The sequence below is a fragment of the Achroia grisella genome, unplaced genomic scaffold, assembly GCF_030625045.1.
Source record: "Achroia grisella isolate CSIRO2021 unplaced genomic scaffold, CSIRO_AGI_Agris_v1 utg1576, whole genome shotgun sequence".
Taxonomy (NCBI): domain Eukaryota; kingdom Metazoa; phylum Arthropoda; class Insecta; order Lepidoptera; family Pyralidae; genus Achroia; species Achroia grisella.
The window spans coordinates 666934-685378 of record NW_026712658.1 but is presented as its reverse complement, the minus strand read 5'-3'; the positions used below and the strand labels follow the sequence as shown (position 1 = coordinate 685378).

The following is an 18445-nucleotide window of genomic DNA, read 5'->3' as shown; positions in this document are numbered from 1 at the left end:
TAAATAAGTTTCGAACCTTTCTTGTAGACAGCGTGCACATGTATTCGATTTAGTAACATTTTTAGTATTAAAGTAGTTAAAGAACAGCACGCTCGCTCTTCACATAACTTGGTTACCCAATTCCGGTCATGCACGAACTTCATATCCGGAACCAACATACTTTCGCCTTTTGACCTCCAAATATAATTTAGTAGTTATTTAATTTTAATTTATAAAGTAATTTTGTAATTAAATAGTGATAAATTACCTAAGTTGAATTTATCATATTTATCGCATTTCTGAAAATAATTATAAATATTATCAAAGTAGAAACATATATAAAAAAATTTGGAATCTCTGGTCCATTAGTAAAAAATGGTTTCATCGAATTTGTTTATCTACTTCCTGATTAGTGGTGTCTTAGCCAATAATTCTGTAGTTTGATTGCAATTTTGATGGTTCTACTTACAATCAAAAGAAGGTCTAGTAATTCTATGACTAATATAAAAGTGCTAATAATATGACAATTTGAGTGTTTTTCTTTGTGTTATTATTTATTTTCACAATATTGAAATTGAATTGTCCAATGCGATAATGTGGTATTAATTTATTTATTAATCACATATTGGTGCCCTTATTATACCCAGTCCACGGCCACTGGGAAATTTCCATCAAGTAGTTGTATATGCTTGTAAAAAATCTTACACACATATACACAATTATTCCGAGTTTAATTTTTAAGTTAATTTATTACATACAAGTATTTTAGTTTAATGGTTTATTACTGCAATATAAATGCCTAGAGGTGATGAATTCGAATTTAATTGGCACAAACAAACTGTATCAAATTATATTTCCGACTAACATTTCGATGATATAATTGTCTATAACAAACCAAATTAATTAGAAAAACTGCAGTAGGACAGTCACACAGAATATTTTAATAAATATATAAATAATTTATATCATTATTAAAATATATATTATAATATTTATTAAAATATAATTTAATAAATAATAATAATAAATATATTATAATAAATAAATAAACAGAGTGGCATTAAGCGAGCCACTCTGTATTAAAATATTTTCTGTGAAATGTGAACCTATCAAATTTTGCGTTCTGGCTTTTTAAAATGCCTGTTATACTATTCACTTTCCTTGGGATTACAGTCATAAATATATCCATATATATACTTACAATCGTTTTCCTCTTTCCAAGTATTTCTTGTTGTTATGATTCGCAATGTACCTACTTCTATTGTTTATTCCATCCAAACATACTGCAGTCATTTAGTAGCAGAGCTCACATGATACTCGATTAGATGCATACAAATTACATATTGTAGTTGTAATCAACCGCGAGTCGTTACAAGCTATTGCCAACGCAATTTAATATAGCGACGTCGGGAAACCCTGGTTTTGCAAGAACGCATTATTAATCGTACTACTGAACTAAATTGTTTGCAATTTTTAAGGTTCACGCGATTTCTAATTAGGAAATACATATGTGCAGGTTTGCCGTGGTAGCACGCGTGCCGGCATTTGTTTATCAGGAGTAGGTTACTTGAAAGTTCAAATTTCTAGTTTTAATCAGATCTTAGTAGTTTGTCATACGCATATAACATTCCTTCTTATTTTAAAAATGTTACGTCTATAGGTATCTACGATTAAGTTTGCCTAGTTATTTTGATTATTTTCGTAAATTTATATACGTAATTATATAGTTATGGATACCTACTAATATTATGAGGTTCAATTGTCTAAATTTAGAAACCGTCCAAGGGCCCATTGATATATGCAAATAATATGTCATATAAATCTATCACACGAGTAAGCGTAGATACTTCTTCTGTACGTGTTGTTGTAACTTAACTAAAGCTAAGAGCTAGATCACGTACAGAAGTGTCTATATTAAGATGATTAATAGTTCTTCTATTCATATGTATGACATACTTATTTCACAGGTATATATATACTTTATATAGTATAGCCCTACAGATCTCCAGTTGTATGCACGAATATCCACTGTGCCAGTTAAGACTGGTCGTGGACTGGTCGCTTATGTAATCACGCCTTTCACTCTTTGCTCCTTACGGGGGACGCCATTTTATCCTTGTTATGAAATTTTATTTACCTAGAAACCAATCTGTGGTAAGATCTGATTTGGAAAATGTGTATTATTTATTCTTTTTATTTTTTTTACGTCTGTTAATTACCAATTCTAAATCATACCCACTCGTGGAGAGAAGAGTGCGAGTTTGGGATTATTAGCCTCAACTATAAGGCGACATTGCTGGAATTATGAGATTGCATTAGCATTCTACCAAAGTCAAAATCCACTTCTATCTATGATATAGAGAATAAATATTCTCTGTATCATAAATAGAAGTGGAGAGATAACACGGACAGAGAAAATATAAGTTGTCGCATAAATTAAGACCATACGGGGGGAGGAGACTGTTAGTAATAGGAGCTAATGACCCCATTGCTTACTATCTATACATATGTGTGGATAATATAATAAAGAACACTTATTATCTCATTGCATTTTCCATTAATTTTGGGTACTCTTTATTACGGAAATAGCCAATTGAAATGGGGTAACAGGTTTGCGGGAGTAAAGCCACAAGAAACAACAACAAGTAGTAGGTACTTATTTTACATCCTATAAAGCCTTAAAATTGAGGTCGTCAAGTGACATTATGGGGTATTCTGCATTGGGTGTGGTTCACCTTCACTCAACTTTTATACTCATGTAAAATAAAGGAGAATAATGGTTGAAAAAAAAGAAAAGATAAATTTTAAAACCATGGCTTGTTTTTGCGAACAAACCACAACAAAAATAAAACTTTCATTATTTATTTATAGCAACCCACATGTTAGGGTGTGACTGTAGGCTAACCATCCTTCTTTGACCGTATCTTTCTTACTAAAGGCGAAAGTGATGTGCAAATCTCAAGAATACATGTAATTCCATTTCTAGAGTCGCTGATAAATAAAAATAGTTTCAGTTTCTTCATACAGTTTCATTCCAGTTCATAAGTTTTGGGAAGCAATCTACATCTTTTTTTTTATTTGATGTCAAATTATTTCATTATCCCCAGTGTCTACTTAAAGCCTTGTATAATGTTGGTACGACATTGCCTGCCTTGTTACCGTCGATATCCAATAAGGGAAAGAAAACTTGAAATAAATCCCAAAATATACCAAGCTGCCTGTCAATATAGAGATATCGGACTATAATCGTCATTCCCATATCGTAGAGATAGTGGTCAGAAATTCTGTTTTTATCTCCTTAGTATGTTGAAACTAACTAACATGGAAAATATAAATGCGTTGTTATTATAGAGTACCTACTTTAAAAAAATACTTTTAATAAAAAATGGTTGAAAGGTGAGGGAAGAATAACAGTTTAGTAACTAAAATAAAGTATTGGTTACAAGAAATTGCATATTTGCTAAGATATATTCAATTGATACCTATTAAACCACAATATACCTTCCTAAATACAGTAACAATAGAAGTATTGCATCGATACCTATATATTTTAATTAATAAATAACTATTGCAATACTTACATACCTACCGATGCAGCGATCAAAAATATAATGCAAGAACCTTTAGTTGATGTGGTCGATGACCGAAACCGGTTATTAGGAATGCAAGTGTCTATGCAAGTTGTATCTGAGTGACCGTCATTGATAAATTAGAACTTCTTAAATGTAATTAGTATACAAATATTATTTAAAGATTATTAGACCTACTTTAAAGATTTCTTCAAAATTATATATTTATATTTATAGTGGTACCTTTACGTACAAAGTTGACAGATATAATAATTAGATAACAATTACATTATAGAATGGTATTTCGTGATGTTTTACATAGTAAAAAATGAATGTATCCATCCAATAGCAATTGTTTTTCAATTATTCCGATATAAAGATTTATAGTACGGCGTGCTCTATACATAGATAGAACTAAATTATTATTTCTTTTGACTCCTTATCCATGCAATGAATTTCATTCAATTTATATGTACCTATAATGTATTCAAATAGTCACACTAGCTTCACTACCACAATATACGGATATTAATTTTGTATACTTTTATATTGTAATACAAAAATATTAATAAAATTTCATTGAATACTAATTTATACTTTGCTAATCACGCACAGTGTTATAAACGGTATAATGAATTATATACATATTGATAGTTTTTTTAAAACATTATACTTTGATGATAATTATTTAACTAATCCAAAGGTTGTACTCTGTAATAATCAGACAAACATACCGAGGTTAGTATCACCTAATGCTTTTTTTAAATCTTCCGTTTCACCTTGATGCCACAGTAAAGAAACCATTAGTATGCTACTCATGTTTTAATGTTACTTCCAACATGATTGCGTTCAGTATCTCGACATCTGCAACTACCATTTGGCCGTTAGTGAAGTTAAAGACGTGCTGGTACTCTACAATGGTCATATTTATTACTTGACCACGAGTGTTTATATTTTTGAGACGATCTTGGCTGTTTATCAACTGTGTGTGAAAATACGTCGGTACCTAAATTCTTAGTTTACGTTTTATATGCATGTTTATTATTTGATGTCTTTCCTAAAAATATAGTTAGTTCTCTAATATTAATTCTATCGATTAAAAACAACATTAGGATAGTTACTTTTGTCAGGATATACTATAATTGAGTTTATTTTTATAGAATTATTTCTCTTTTTATATTCAATTTTATTTTTACTTATAATATTCTATAACGAACTTTATTACAAAGTCGCATACATTTCGACATGGCGGTCAAACCGATTGTGAATCTGTGGTGCATTTCACAACTTTATACAATTATAACACGATTACATTATAATTATGTCACGTCGCGTCTTTATTGCCTTATTAAAGTGCTTAGAGATACGCCGACCACTAGAGTTAAATTATGAATTAAATTAAGTAATATTTAATATATCATGAACGGCTATACAAGAGATTAGCTACTGTAACACTGACAGTATATTTTTTTATCGAACTAGTCTAATAATGCCTTTACACAGCACGAAAATAGGAGTTCCTTGGAGTGCAGAGGGCACTGCAAATCAACGGAAGGACATATTATATGGCTGAAGAACAACTTCTGTCTGTAAACACCGCTAGGCGTGAGAATCTTGACTCAGGTCTTCGTAATTTTGAAATAGGATATAAGTGCATCAATTGCACTTATTGTGGTATTTACTAAAACGCCAAAACTAAAAATAACTAAACGACCGAACGACAGAATAAGGATGTGTCGCGCAACTTTCTTTTGCAAGATACGTTAGAGTATGGGACGATCGTACTTTCTGGTGCCTGCATGCATGTGAATGCACTGAATACTTTTAGACAAACTTTTCTGCCGTCAATTGAAGAATGTTGATTAATTTATGTAATTTGTTGTAACTTAACCAGAGTAAAACAAAACTAAAACCTAAACCTTTACTTTCGACAGTTTACTGTTGTTGGAAAGTGGCGTATTAGCACTCCGATTAATTACGAACGAAGTGGTGGGTAAAAACATTGAACTACTGAATAAAACCTACTGTAATCGTGACGAAACGGAACCAACGTAAAATAATTAAATTTCATTTAAAAATTGGGAATTGGCGAGCCTTTTTTTAATTTGGGTAAATACTTACGAACCTTAAAAAAGGTGAAACTTTGACAAATTTATTCACGCAAACACAATTTTGGCCTTCTTTTTATTATTGTAACTCTTTAGCAAAAGTTTTATTTTATTATTAGGTTTTTTCTGGTTGTCATGATGCATAATTTATATGTCTGAGGTCATTACCATGTCGGTAACCACAGAAGTTCGAGGATATACATAGTTTTTTTCTGACATTGGCGGTTTATCTAGATGGAAAATGGTAAACGTCGCCTATACAATTCAGCAGCACAGCACCACAGTAAAATATTTTTAATTACCCGCGGAATTGGAATTTAAAGCAAATCTAGATGTGATATGGTAATTTAAATCCGGTGGTGGTGGTGGTAACATAGTCAAAGTCATAAGTCAAATATTTTGTGATGTCCACAGTAAAATATATTAAATATATTAATATATTTTTTACATCTGACAGTTTTTTAAGTCAGACAGGCGACTGGATCAACAGTTTACTAGAACTGAAATATTTTGTAAAGAGAGGGAGAAGGTTTTGTTATGAGGTAAGTAAATCGGATATACTGCAACAATTTGAGAAGTTATTTTACTGTACAATAACATATACAAAACATAATAAACAAAGTTATATAGTTTATACCTATAGTACGGACGGACTTACTCAGGGCGGGCCACTTTAACACGTTTTGGATAACTCAACATTATTCTATATGTACAACTAATACAATAACGCTAACATCATACTGACAGAATGTATCCTCAAAAGTATGTTTTCATAATCGGCCATAAGAAAGTCTCCATAGCATCTTGTGAATAATTCTGAATGATATAACATTACCAAGTATTTTGAAGTTTATGAAAGTGTTGATGGATTTTTGTTTTGTTATATCTTTTATGCTACTTCAAAATGAAAAATATCAATACCTAATTCATATTGTAATGAATTATATGCTCTTTATACAGTATTATTAGTACCTAAATAAATTAAACCAATATTTTCTTTACATAGTAGAGTAAAAACGTATACAGAATAGGTTCACGAATCTAATGTAGTATACACTCGTTCATTAGTCGGCTTAATCAATACAATATTATCTAGAAATATTTTATAATATACAACCGTCCTATATATAATCATAAAAGAAATCGATTCCATTAATTAACGGTAACTTGTAGAATATGACTCGTCAGGTGGTAGAATTGATTGCCTCAGCTACAGTAACAGCTTTCTCTTAATTGTTCTCTGTACGAAACACGTGGTTTCATTTCACTAATGCATCATATAGGTTAGCAAGCATTATGTAATTAACATGACTATTCATTTAGGGGTAGGCAGAGATAGCTACGTGGTTCTACCCCGTCGATATGTCGTCTAAGCGTCACTTTAGATTTAAATCAGTAGTTATTTGCGTAAAGTTTCCACTAACATAAATAAATTTATTTAAAAAGGTGACTGTATATTTATAACTTTACATGAAAATGGGACTAGTTCATTTACTATCAGATGATCCATTTACTATAAAATACATGCTTGCCTTTCCAGTCAATTAAGCCAACTATATCTATGGTTAATTTTTGTTATATATTATTCTTATAACATATTTTAATTTGCGATTCTTCGCTAATATAAAATAACATTTTTTGACAAAAATAACATTTTTTGTCAAAAATTGGGAGCTTGTTAAGAAATTATATACCTACCTAATATAATTTTCATATTTTTAACAGAATCTGTGTAATTATTATTCTTTCGTTATTCATTTAGTAACTGTTCATTAATTTGTTACAGATAATGGCTACTCCCACGGAATTACCCTCAGAGAGAGTGAAACAAATGTTCAGTTGGACTACGGGGTGAGTAATGTTTACGCATTTTTACGCAACATATTTACTATTTTGATATTAGATGTTACATTGGAGCACATAATCTATTATCACTAGTGAACAGTACATAATAAAAGCAAACACATCTTGACGAACTCATTCAATGTTTTGGTGTGATTATGTAGATATTCTTTGATTGAACATCAATATGGGTATGAAAGTCAAATACCAAATTTCTAAATTACTTTAGTAACTAGCTGCGGTCAACAGCATTAGAGTAGGTAGCCCTAAAAAACCAAAATCATTTCAATTTTAGCACAGTACTTAATTTTAAAACATATTATTGTTTCAACAATTTTTTTATTGTTAATATTGGCTTTAGAAGTACTTTGTACATCTAAAATTTGATGGAAAATTGCATGTTAGTAGATAATCTAGTTATAATATAAGATACAGTCAGTGATTTTAGTATTAATTTAATTAAATAGAATTTGTTGTATCTACGTATATATTTCTATTCCCATTAAATAATAAATTATTTTGTGTAATTTATGTTTAGAAAATCAACATCTCAGATACTATCAAGTTTCAATTATTTATACAAATTATATGTACTTATATTGTTGTATGTTATTAAATAAATATCAATTACCATAAGTAGTATTTACCACATTCAGAGCCAGATATGTCTACCTACTTATATTATGACGAGATAAATAAACGAAGACAAGTTACAGCCTCACATAACTTCCTTCGAATGATGCAAGTGTTATGAGATGCCGATCTATCCAATGATGCAAGAGCTACTTTCGCGTGTAGACAAGAGGTCGATGAGCAGGCCCAGTAACCTGAATGTTAAATAATTTATACGCAAATGTAAACTTTACGTTCATAACTAAACTTAATAAAACTTATTCATTTTTAAGCAAATACATGCACTTATTCCTTTTAGTATATAGTTAAATACAGGTAACGCCATCTATATTTTTATTACCTTACTTTTAACGCCATCTTTTGAACATGTATTGAACTATAAACCTACTGACGCTAGCCTACGTTGTTCAACATCGCCACTAGGTGACCGTAGTTGACATTAAACAAATATACAAAGTGCTTTCTCCGGTTGATCTGTGCTGTCGAAATGTTTGTGACAATTCCATAAACTAGAGCAGAATAGTTACATTTGTGAACTAAGAGTGATTAAAGTATCATTTACATTAAAAGTAGTTCCTTAAAGGAAATCCGTTTGCCCAAATCTTTTAACGATTCTTCCCGTAAGACACTATCAGCTTACTTGTAATGCAAGTAAGTATAGTTTTATTCGTTAACTCAATCAGGTGAGAAATGATGGACCACTTAGTATCTTGTGCTTTGAAATAGCGTACTACCAAAGCAGTGTATATGATGATGTTGGTATTGGTATCACGACTGTCTCTGCTTTCTGTTAAGTACACCATCAACAGCTATATTAGTATTACAAGATATATTTGCTCGAGTTCTATCTTTGTTCTTCTAGAAATCCTTTCAATAGATAAATTATTATGTCTTTTAATCATCTTTTATGATGAGTTATCGATCAAAGTACGCCATTAAATTATATTGTAATAGTTTTATGATAACTATTTATTGTAATTACCTGCTGTAATTGTCTGTCACAACACCAATGACCTTAGTGGAACTGGATTTATACAGGGCGGAAATAAGAAATACATTATCATATATATTACGTTTGTTTTAATATTATTTATTAAAGTTAGAAGTTTCACGTGCTTTGTAATACAAAGTGTGTAACATACGCCTCACCTGATAGCCAATGTCCACCCTATTCCATAAATACTTGTAACATTAGAGTTGTGACATAACCACGAGGATTCATGCACCGTTTAAATTTAGAAGAAATAAATTAAAAAAAAATTATAGCCTCTCTTGTTCTTCTATTTAGCGTTGGTTCTGATTTTTTTCTCTTTACTTGGTTACAATGGGTCATAGCTGGATATGACCGTTTATAAACATTTTCTAGAACTTGGACTATCAAATGCAGTAGGTATGTTTTTTTCTATTTGACTTATGGTTAGAGAGATTAGTGTGTTCCATTGCAACAAACAAGCTCATCAACTTTATTGTACACTGCATTATATTAAGTGGACCTTCAAACTTGAATTCGATTGACGCCAATATAAACAGATTACTTCCATGGCACATCATGGAAGTAAACAGTTATATTGTTATACAGCATGAGTACGCATGCAGCATGTCATTGTGTCATGTTAGTCCTAGACGACAGAATTAATAAGAGTAACTTTACGCAATTTCCCTTTTATATCCAAATTGTGGCGTAATATCCTATTTTTGATATAGTTAATAGATATAGAAATAATCTTTATTCAAATAAACTTAATATAACACTTTTTAATATTCATATTTTTTGGTGAAAAATGATAAACTGTCAAATGATATAAAAATGTTAGACATAGATTTGGTTTTATATCGATGTAAAGTCAGCCAATTAAAAAAACTTACAGTCCCTAAATAATAAGTACTTACTTACCTCTGCTTCGTCTGCATAAGCGTATGACGTAAGCTTAAAAGATACATATTTATGTAATAATTTAAATATTTATATATAACATAGAAACACGAGAAAAATAGTTAAGATGTATAATTCTTGTGACTCACTAGGGAAATACTTCAGTTTTATCTCTTTTAAGGTAAACGAATAATGTATATATTATTATTTCTGACACTGAATACAGAAAAGACGCCAAGCAGACATAATAGAAGTTCTATGAGTAGTAATATTATAAATATGTGATTTTCAAACATTATCTTAAATATATTAATTCCTTTATTTCTAAAGGTTATAACATATATATTATCTATGTAACTATTAAACTGAGTTCTCCTTATCTTTCTTTCTTTTCATTATCTAAAATTGTGGTAATATGTCAAAACTGTTACAACACTAATTTCAGTTTCTATGAATGAAAATATGGTAATAAAAGACATGAAACCAAAATAACTGATGTAGATTATATGATTTGCCCTCATATATATGTATCCATAAATGTCTAGTAACTTTTTCTTTGTATTTTGGACAGTATTTTAGTTAGACCAGATAAAACAGTCGAATGAAAGTTGTCGGTGCCCAAGAAATCGTAGTCATGTCAAGGTGATTATGCTTACCGACGCGATTAGATCGTTTCTTAACAAATTATAATTAATACATGGCACGCAATACTTAGCAAATGACGGTACTGTATTAACATCTTTATTGGCTGTACCCACCTACTTTGTTTACACATATTAAAAGTGCGAGAAAACTTGAAATCATATTACTGTGATTCAGTATTGGTCATTCACTAGGTTAGTTATAAAATTTATTAGTCTGCTTATTACTGTCTATAAAATTGCATAGTATTAATATGCCAATGACTCGTAGGTAAAATACAGGATGATGTACCGGTATTATGTTTCATAACACTTCGTATAATCTCTGTCCTACCAGGAATTTTTCGCTAAACAGTTTACTTTGTCATTTGTAAGATGTGTTCCGGCGCGGCGGCGATTTGACGATGCAGATTTATGAGTGTTGCCGGATGTAGACGCATAATACCGCAGTCCTCAGAAATGGCAATCATGTGGGGTAAAACGCGCGTCACAGTGTATTTCGTAATATCACAGATAATATAATATTACATAGTAATATCGATAGCACTGGTTGTCTACAGGCATGAGAGTATATGTATGCAATATATTCCTACTGAATGACTTGTCCAGAAGTTAAAATAGTTTATTTCAAACTCCTTCCAGTTGCTACTAAAATATTATTTATGGTGCTGTTAAGCCTTTAAATTTATTTAGACTTATATTGCTTATCAATGCTGAACGTCCAACTGAAAGAAAGTTATTACTATGTCAGATGTTATATATACATTGTGGTGGGTATCCATTTTTTTTGTCGAGCACCTTGCTTTATAAGCTGTGTTTACGAGTTGAAGAGTTAGTTATGGATGTACAGGGTCTCAAGACATGATACATCAGTTCTAAGAAATGTCAATACAGAGGATACCCACGTGCACCACGGATGTAATATAACAAAGTCGAGTCAATATCTTTCATATGGTCGGTACGGTAGCTGTATCAGGTGGGCTAACAGGTTGTTTGCAATTCCGGTTGTAGAAAAATATATAAAAAGCTCCATGGGCGTATTTAAATACACTATGAGCTTCGATATTTTTTTATATGTTATTGGAATGATAATCTAGCTGATGGAACACTTGATAGTAGGTAGTATCCTCGCCAATATACCTATATGAAATTACGAATTCCGGAAGACTAACTTTTTATGCTTGTGTCCTGTAATCAGTCGTATTTCGGTATAATAATCTATATAATGTCGCAAGTAGGTATAGTTTCATTAATATAGGAAAATTATTGATTGTTTGTCATTTGTTAATATGAATTTTACTTGCACTAATTATGTAATCAGTCATTTTGAAGTGTCTTGTGAAGTATGTGACGTGAGTGGATTTTCCTTATACTTTCCAATCGTAAAATAACTTTGTACGACCATGTAAATTATCTTGATGATCTTGGTTTGGTACAGCATTTATTTCCCCTTCGTTAAGTATTATTTTCCTTCTTTTGGCAACGTAGAGGACAAAAAATGGAATCGCAGCCATATATAATTATTTGTGATATTTTCAACCATGATGTGACTGATTCATCGGAAAAATATAATTGAAAATCAAAAAGTCAAATTATCGATAAATTAGGTTACACAACTTTAAGCAAGACTGTGCAGCATTATTTTAACCATTAACTATGAAGATTAAGTTAAATTGTGTTGCTACAATACAATTAAAAACAAGATACAATTTTTATTCAATTTAATTTTATAATTTATATTTTTATTATTATATATTATGATTATATTATTAGGTATATCAATGTGTAAAGAAGACAATGTTATTGCTACAAAAAATCCCTACGCGTAAAACCGAAGCGCTTGTCTCACGAACTCATTATAATAAAGTGAGAGTTAACCACTGAACACACGGGGTAGAAAGCGGAAAACGTGCTCGCACTTTACCATCGTTTTGAGATTTTTAGAGAAATCTATACATAATGACAATTATAATTATCCGCCGGGTTATTGTTACGATCCTATGATAGTTGTGGTTTGTGAAAGACATTGCAAGAAATTAATGTTCGTAATACTCACCGGCGTAATTACTTACTACCGTGTTGTCTCTTTCTGTTATGATCGCGATGGTCTTGTTATTTTTTTTTTCGTTTTGGATCTATTGAGTTTGTATTAAACTGTCAGGTGCATCGGCATTTTCATTAATTTTGATAATTAGGTAAATTTCTACAGTCTACCTGTGGTATTTTTTACTATAACATATTCGCTAAATATTTTAGTCCGCAGGAATCAACGCGTATAAGGTATGTACAATGTGTCGATAAATAGTGCTATGCACGTTCAGCGTAGTATTGTTGACATACACAACATCATATAAGTAATTATATAATAGGCTGTGGATGTATCTCTATAATATATTAATAGAATCCATTTGCAGCATAGCCATTTACAGAGAGACCTAACATGCGTAGTTAGATTACTCGTCTTTATCACTTCAACAAATTGACTTGGTAAATATTAAAGTACAGTTACTGAATTGAATAATGCACATAAATCGTCCCAATGTCAAAAAATAAATGTGGACTCAGTAAATAAGTACGAGACCAGTAGAGTTTGTGACATAAAAGTGCTGTCGCTTAAGCATAACTAATCAAATAAATACTATTACAAGAAAAGACGTATAGAGTACAATTTTGATTGCAGTAGCATTTTATTTTCCTCCGGAACTATTCTTGCGCTTCTCAAATTTAAGATTGAATGGAAACGGCGGTAGCGATCGCCTTCTGTTACGTAACAATCGAACGAAGTCCAAATTGCTACATACAATAGTCATAGCACGTAGCAATTTAGAACTTTGATAATATAAAAATATTATATTACTACTAATATAATATTAGTATTATATTATATGTATCTTTATTTTTAATAAGCGTTTATCTATAAAAATCTAACTGTTCGCTCACAACTTCGTTTCCACCAACATTCATCCCCTTCTTCAACATCAATTTTTACTATAAAAGTTAGCTTATATCAATGAAACATTGAAACAATGTCACGTCATTTTTCTTTAAAATCCATTCAGTCGTTTAGTCTTGATTGAAACAGACAGAAACACTTCCGCATTAGATAATAATATTAGGTATGAATATTGATTGTGTAAATAAGTATTTATTAGAAAACATTTAGTGTTTAATACTGACGAAATTGATATGGGATCGACGTACCGGCAACGATTACAAAATTATTAAAATCCGTTCAAACTTGGCGAAAATATCGCGTAACAGACGTTTGTGTGTAACAAAGAAACAAAGTCTAATTGAGAGGTTCCTAATTCTAATTGAAGTAAATTGAAAGCGATGATTTCTTTAATGCATTTTATATGCCCTTGTATTATTTATTCATTTAGCAAGATTCGTAAAATTATTTAGTTTTTATTAGAAACAGTTTTTAGTGTACTGTCTGTAATGAAAAACTTCATACATTCGTAGCTCAAAGATTACTAAGCAAACAATAATATTCGCTTGGTAATGTTTGAACTTATACTTAGCATGTAATAATTCTCTTGTTTTTATGAACATACATATACATACGTATAATGTAAGTATCCGTCCCGCTTTGTCTGTCTCATTGTCTCCTTTGGTGTTTATATAAAACTAAATATAAGACTAATATATTAGTTATTTCCATGCTCTATAATATTTTAGGTCCCACATTGTAACACTCAAATTGAACTTTCTTTTACTTAATTAATACGTTCTTAACAGAACGTATTGAATATGAAGATGGTCGTGGTCATAATGTGGTATGTTAAGAGGTTGACGCAGCTTACCATGGAGGACCATGAGCATGGAGTGGACCCCCTACCGCTGCTTTGACTTGGTCGGTACATCGGATGGGTCATCCATGGGATTTAGTACCCATATTAACCCTACCTATATGACAAGCCGCACTTTGGATGCGTCGTTTCTTCCTGAGACGTGACCGAAGAAGGTAAGAATGTGCGATTGTGTCATTGGTAATAGATGCTATGTAATGCCGAGTTCTTCGGGAACAAATTTTATTATTAATTTTAAAATGGGTATTTTAAAAATTATCATCTTGGACGCCTGACGTTGGAAGATTATAACTAAATATAAATAACAACTTCCAATCATGGAAAACTTTATATTAATCAACCTATTTGCCCTCTAGTTATGTCTAGCCCTTTATTGAACCTTAGATATTAATGATATACTGCAATCAGCTGCACAAAATGTGTACTTATTGGTTATTACAGGTTTTGATTATAAAAAAGTTCGGTATAAGTAAGTAAGGTTTATACTTCAAGAAAATGAGTATGTACATAATATGTATTACATGTTAATCATAATGCACTGCCCACATGAATCTCTGTTTGCCCTATGGTTGACTGGGAGAAAAGGCCTCTAGGTGTTAAGTCCACCATGTGCACCTTTATTTGTGTATCTGTGCATTAAAGTTTTAATAAATAAAAATAATGAGGTAAAAATATGTTAAAAAAGATGATGTAAAAAGGGGTATATACATATTTGTGCCTGTGACATTGTAGATTATTAACGATAATTATGATGCGGTTTTTTGCAAGTAGACGTTATCGAATGACTTTAAGCTACAATTTATTAGACTTTTTTATTTGTATATTACTTAAAATTATTAAATTAATGAATTTTTCTTCTGCGATAAATATGTATAAGAGAGAGGCTCAATCTATTAAAATTATCAAAATCTCTTCGAAATTTACGAAGATATCTATAACTTCAGCTGTAATGCTAAAGAAATTAACTATATTTTACAGGAGAATCTTATTAAGTTATTAAAATCATTGCATAGTATAACACAAAGTCGCTCTCGCTGTCTGTCCGTCCCTATGTATGCTTAAAATTTTAAAACTACACAACGGATTTTGATGCTGTTTTTTAATAGATAGAGTTATTCAAGAGTAAAATATAAAGTAGAATATATGTATTTAAATGCAAGTGCAGCCACATCACACACGTTGGTTAAGTTTACATTGTATCAGGTGGAAAATAAGACTTAATTAGAAGAATGACAATTAAACTTACCTACATAATATGTTTTCCGTGTATAGTATATTGCTTAGAATAAACTTAGTAGGTAATAAATAACTGAAGACAATGTAACAAAAACATCTTAGAATTTATTTATATTATTAATGTTGAGAAAATAATACAAGATTATGAAACATTTTCATGAATTGTGAGATTATGTTAGTGTTTGTGTATATATTTATATATTACTAATGTATGAATTAATAGCTAATAATTTAATTAATAAATAAAATATTCATATGTCCAGGAAGATACATAGTTTTCGTGAGATTATAAGCAGTTGCTTTATGTAGTACTTTAAATTTAAGGGATGTTTTTTTCCATGTTCTTTACTGTGTAATCTTATTCTTTTATTTTAATATATTATAACGGATTGTGATGAAACTTTACAGTAATATAGTTTATACATCAGAATAATATAATAGGCTTTAAATTTCACGCGGGTGAAACCATGGGCACAGCTAGTAATTATATATAATTCAACATGTACATTTTGTCAAGTGAACGTCTGTACTCTGTCAACGCATTACTCATTTTTAATTAATGGCTGGTGGAAATAACGGAATATGATACTTATACTAGGCGCCTTAGATATAGCTACTTCATGAATTACTTACCTACCAGCTCGAGGCTAAGTATTATAATATATAGTTCTTGTCACACAGGTTAAGCCCGATTAACCAGTGATGATACTACGGAGTCAAAGTGCCTGGGATGATGATGTGATGTAGCATGCAGGTATCGGTCCGTATGAGTTGGTTTTCTATAAACAGTGTGTCCCAATGTCCCATCTTTTTGGACTGTAACTATCATAATGAGATGATTGCATATTTCAACTGTAAATTTTGATTTTGTATGGATGCTGCCGTTCCCTCCAAAATACAAAATATGTCAATACATACAATGGTGTCACGTCGCGTGATATTTTCTTGCGTGTGATTTCTGTAAGATGATGATCACAGGCCTTAATCTCATTCCGACTCTCCGAGTCATTGTTATGACTGCAGTTTTATCGACAATCTATTTTTATTTATTATTTACGGGTAAGTCACTGAGTCACATAATGAGATGAATTTGGGGTAAGGTAAACGAGCGATTAATCATTGCTCACATTAATTATATGCAAGGTTTGCATCAATATAACTGTGTATCTTTTAGAACCCACGAAACTAGATGACTAAAATAGTTTATTTTAGTCATCTAGTTTCGTGGGTTAATAACTTTGGGTGGGGTAATAACTTTTGATTGTTATCTAACAATCAAAAGTTATTTAAATAACATAAAAAAATCTTGAATCTATACACATATATTTTCTACTACTCTCATTTATAGATACTTACATAGTATTACTTAGAATAATAATATACTATTTCTTAGAAATTAAAAATTACTTAAGCTTTTCTCTGAATATTTAGGTTGACTTTTAGCTTCCTGTTGAGATTTTTATAAAAATCTCAGAGGAGCAGAGTGCAAGTAGAAAGCTGACGGGCCAAAGGATATAATTGGCAACCGTTTCCTGTACGTATATAGATAAACAACATTGCAGCATCAGGTTATCAGTTTCTTTCGTTGCTATTCTTTTATAATGAGTAATTTGACTCAAACATATTTTACAAGCGACCTGCTTAGTGGCAGAGTTAGACGATAAAGTCATCTCAGTAATTAGTATAATTGACTTAGATCTGGTACGAGGAATATATAATTACTTATTATGCAAAATCATGTCAGTTAAATAATTCTTGTTGCTTTTCCGTATCTATCTCTGAATTTAAAATGTTACGTTATTCGTTGTGTATTAATTTTGATTATAAACACGTGTTTCAGAATACCTACTATTATATTCATTTAGTTTGAATACAACATCAAAGATATTTACGAGTACGTATGTATATATTCCTATTAATAACGCATCTACAACCTACCTCTGTGTAATAAAGCTACTTCAGTTATTGCAACTGAAGTGAATATACATAGTTATATTAAGCATGTTTTCCATTATTATTTAAAAAAAATACAGTTTATTAGTGATTTTAATGTTACAGACTTTAAAGTCGTTTTTCTAATATCTTTGTTAGATAATAAATATAGTTTTTTATTAAGCATTTGAAGGTTTTACCTTATTATATTGTAATAATTATCTTAGTAAATATATGAAGGTTTTACAGTATTTATACATAACATAAAATGGATGAATTAATCATTGAAGATAACGGTACTTCATTATGTAATTTATTAAGTTTATAAATGTATTGAATTTAATATATGAGAGCTCGTCCTTGTCGTGAATGCCAGAACCAGTTTCATTGGGCTTGCCCGAAATGTGCGATTATTTTGTTTAGTATATTTTGAACTTTATTCTGTTATGGTAGAGTTCGTATATATCTTTTCTACTTTGGTGAACTGGTGTCGGTGCTCAGAAGAGTTTACCTTGCATCCAAAAGATTACAGGACACGATCATGTAGATTGCCGTTTAATTCAATCATGAACTATAGTATAACCTTAAAATTAATAATATAATTTAAGATTTTCTTTCAAAAGAACTTTTTTTAATGCGACAATATTAGTACAGGATCGATAAGGAAACCACCGATACAGAATATCACATTAAGCCATTTTTATTAGTCATTACATGAAAAGACTAATAAAAATGGCTTACATTCGTAAGCCATTTCTATTAGTCTTTTCATATTAGTCTTTCATTTGTTATTTATTATGTGATTTCATATAATAGCATA

At 30.6% G+C, this 18445-nt stretch overlaps 1 protein-coding gene across 2 annotated transcripts in view; it reads left to right on the top strand.

Annotated features, from left to right (window-relative positions):
* LOC131841227 (ABC transporter G family member 23) overlaps positions 1 to 18445 on the top strand; it is a 75467-nt gene that overhangs the window by 5248 nt on the left and 51774 nt on the right. The window contains exon 2 of one of the 2 annotated variants that reach the window (XM_059189500.1): positions 7443 to 7507. In XM_059189500.1, coding sequence (XP_059045483.1) covers positions 7446 to 7507 — 62 coding nt within the window. In that variant the 5' untranslated portion in view covers positions 7443 to 7445. Of the gene's footprint in view, positions 1 to 7442; positions 7508 to 8660; positions 8783 to 18445 lie in introns of those variants that run through there. The other variant, XM_059189502.1, reaches the window with a different exon arrangement.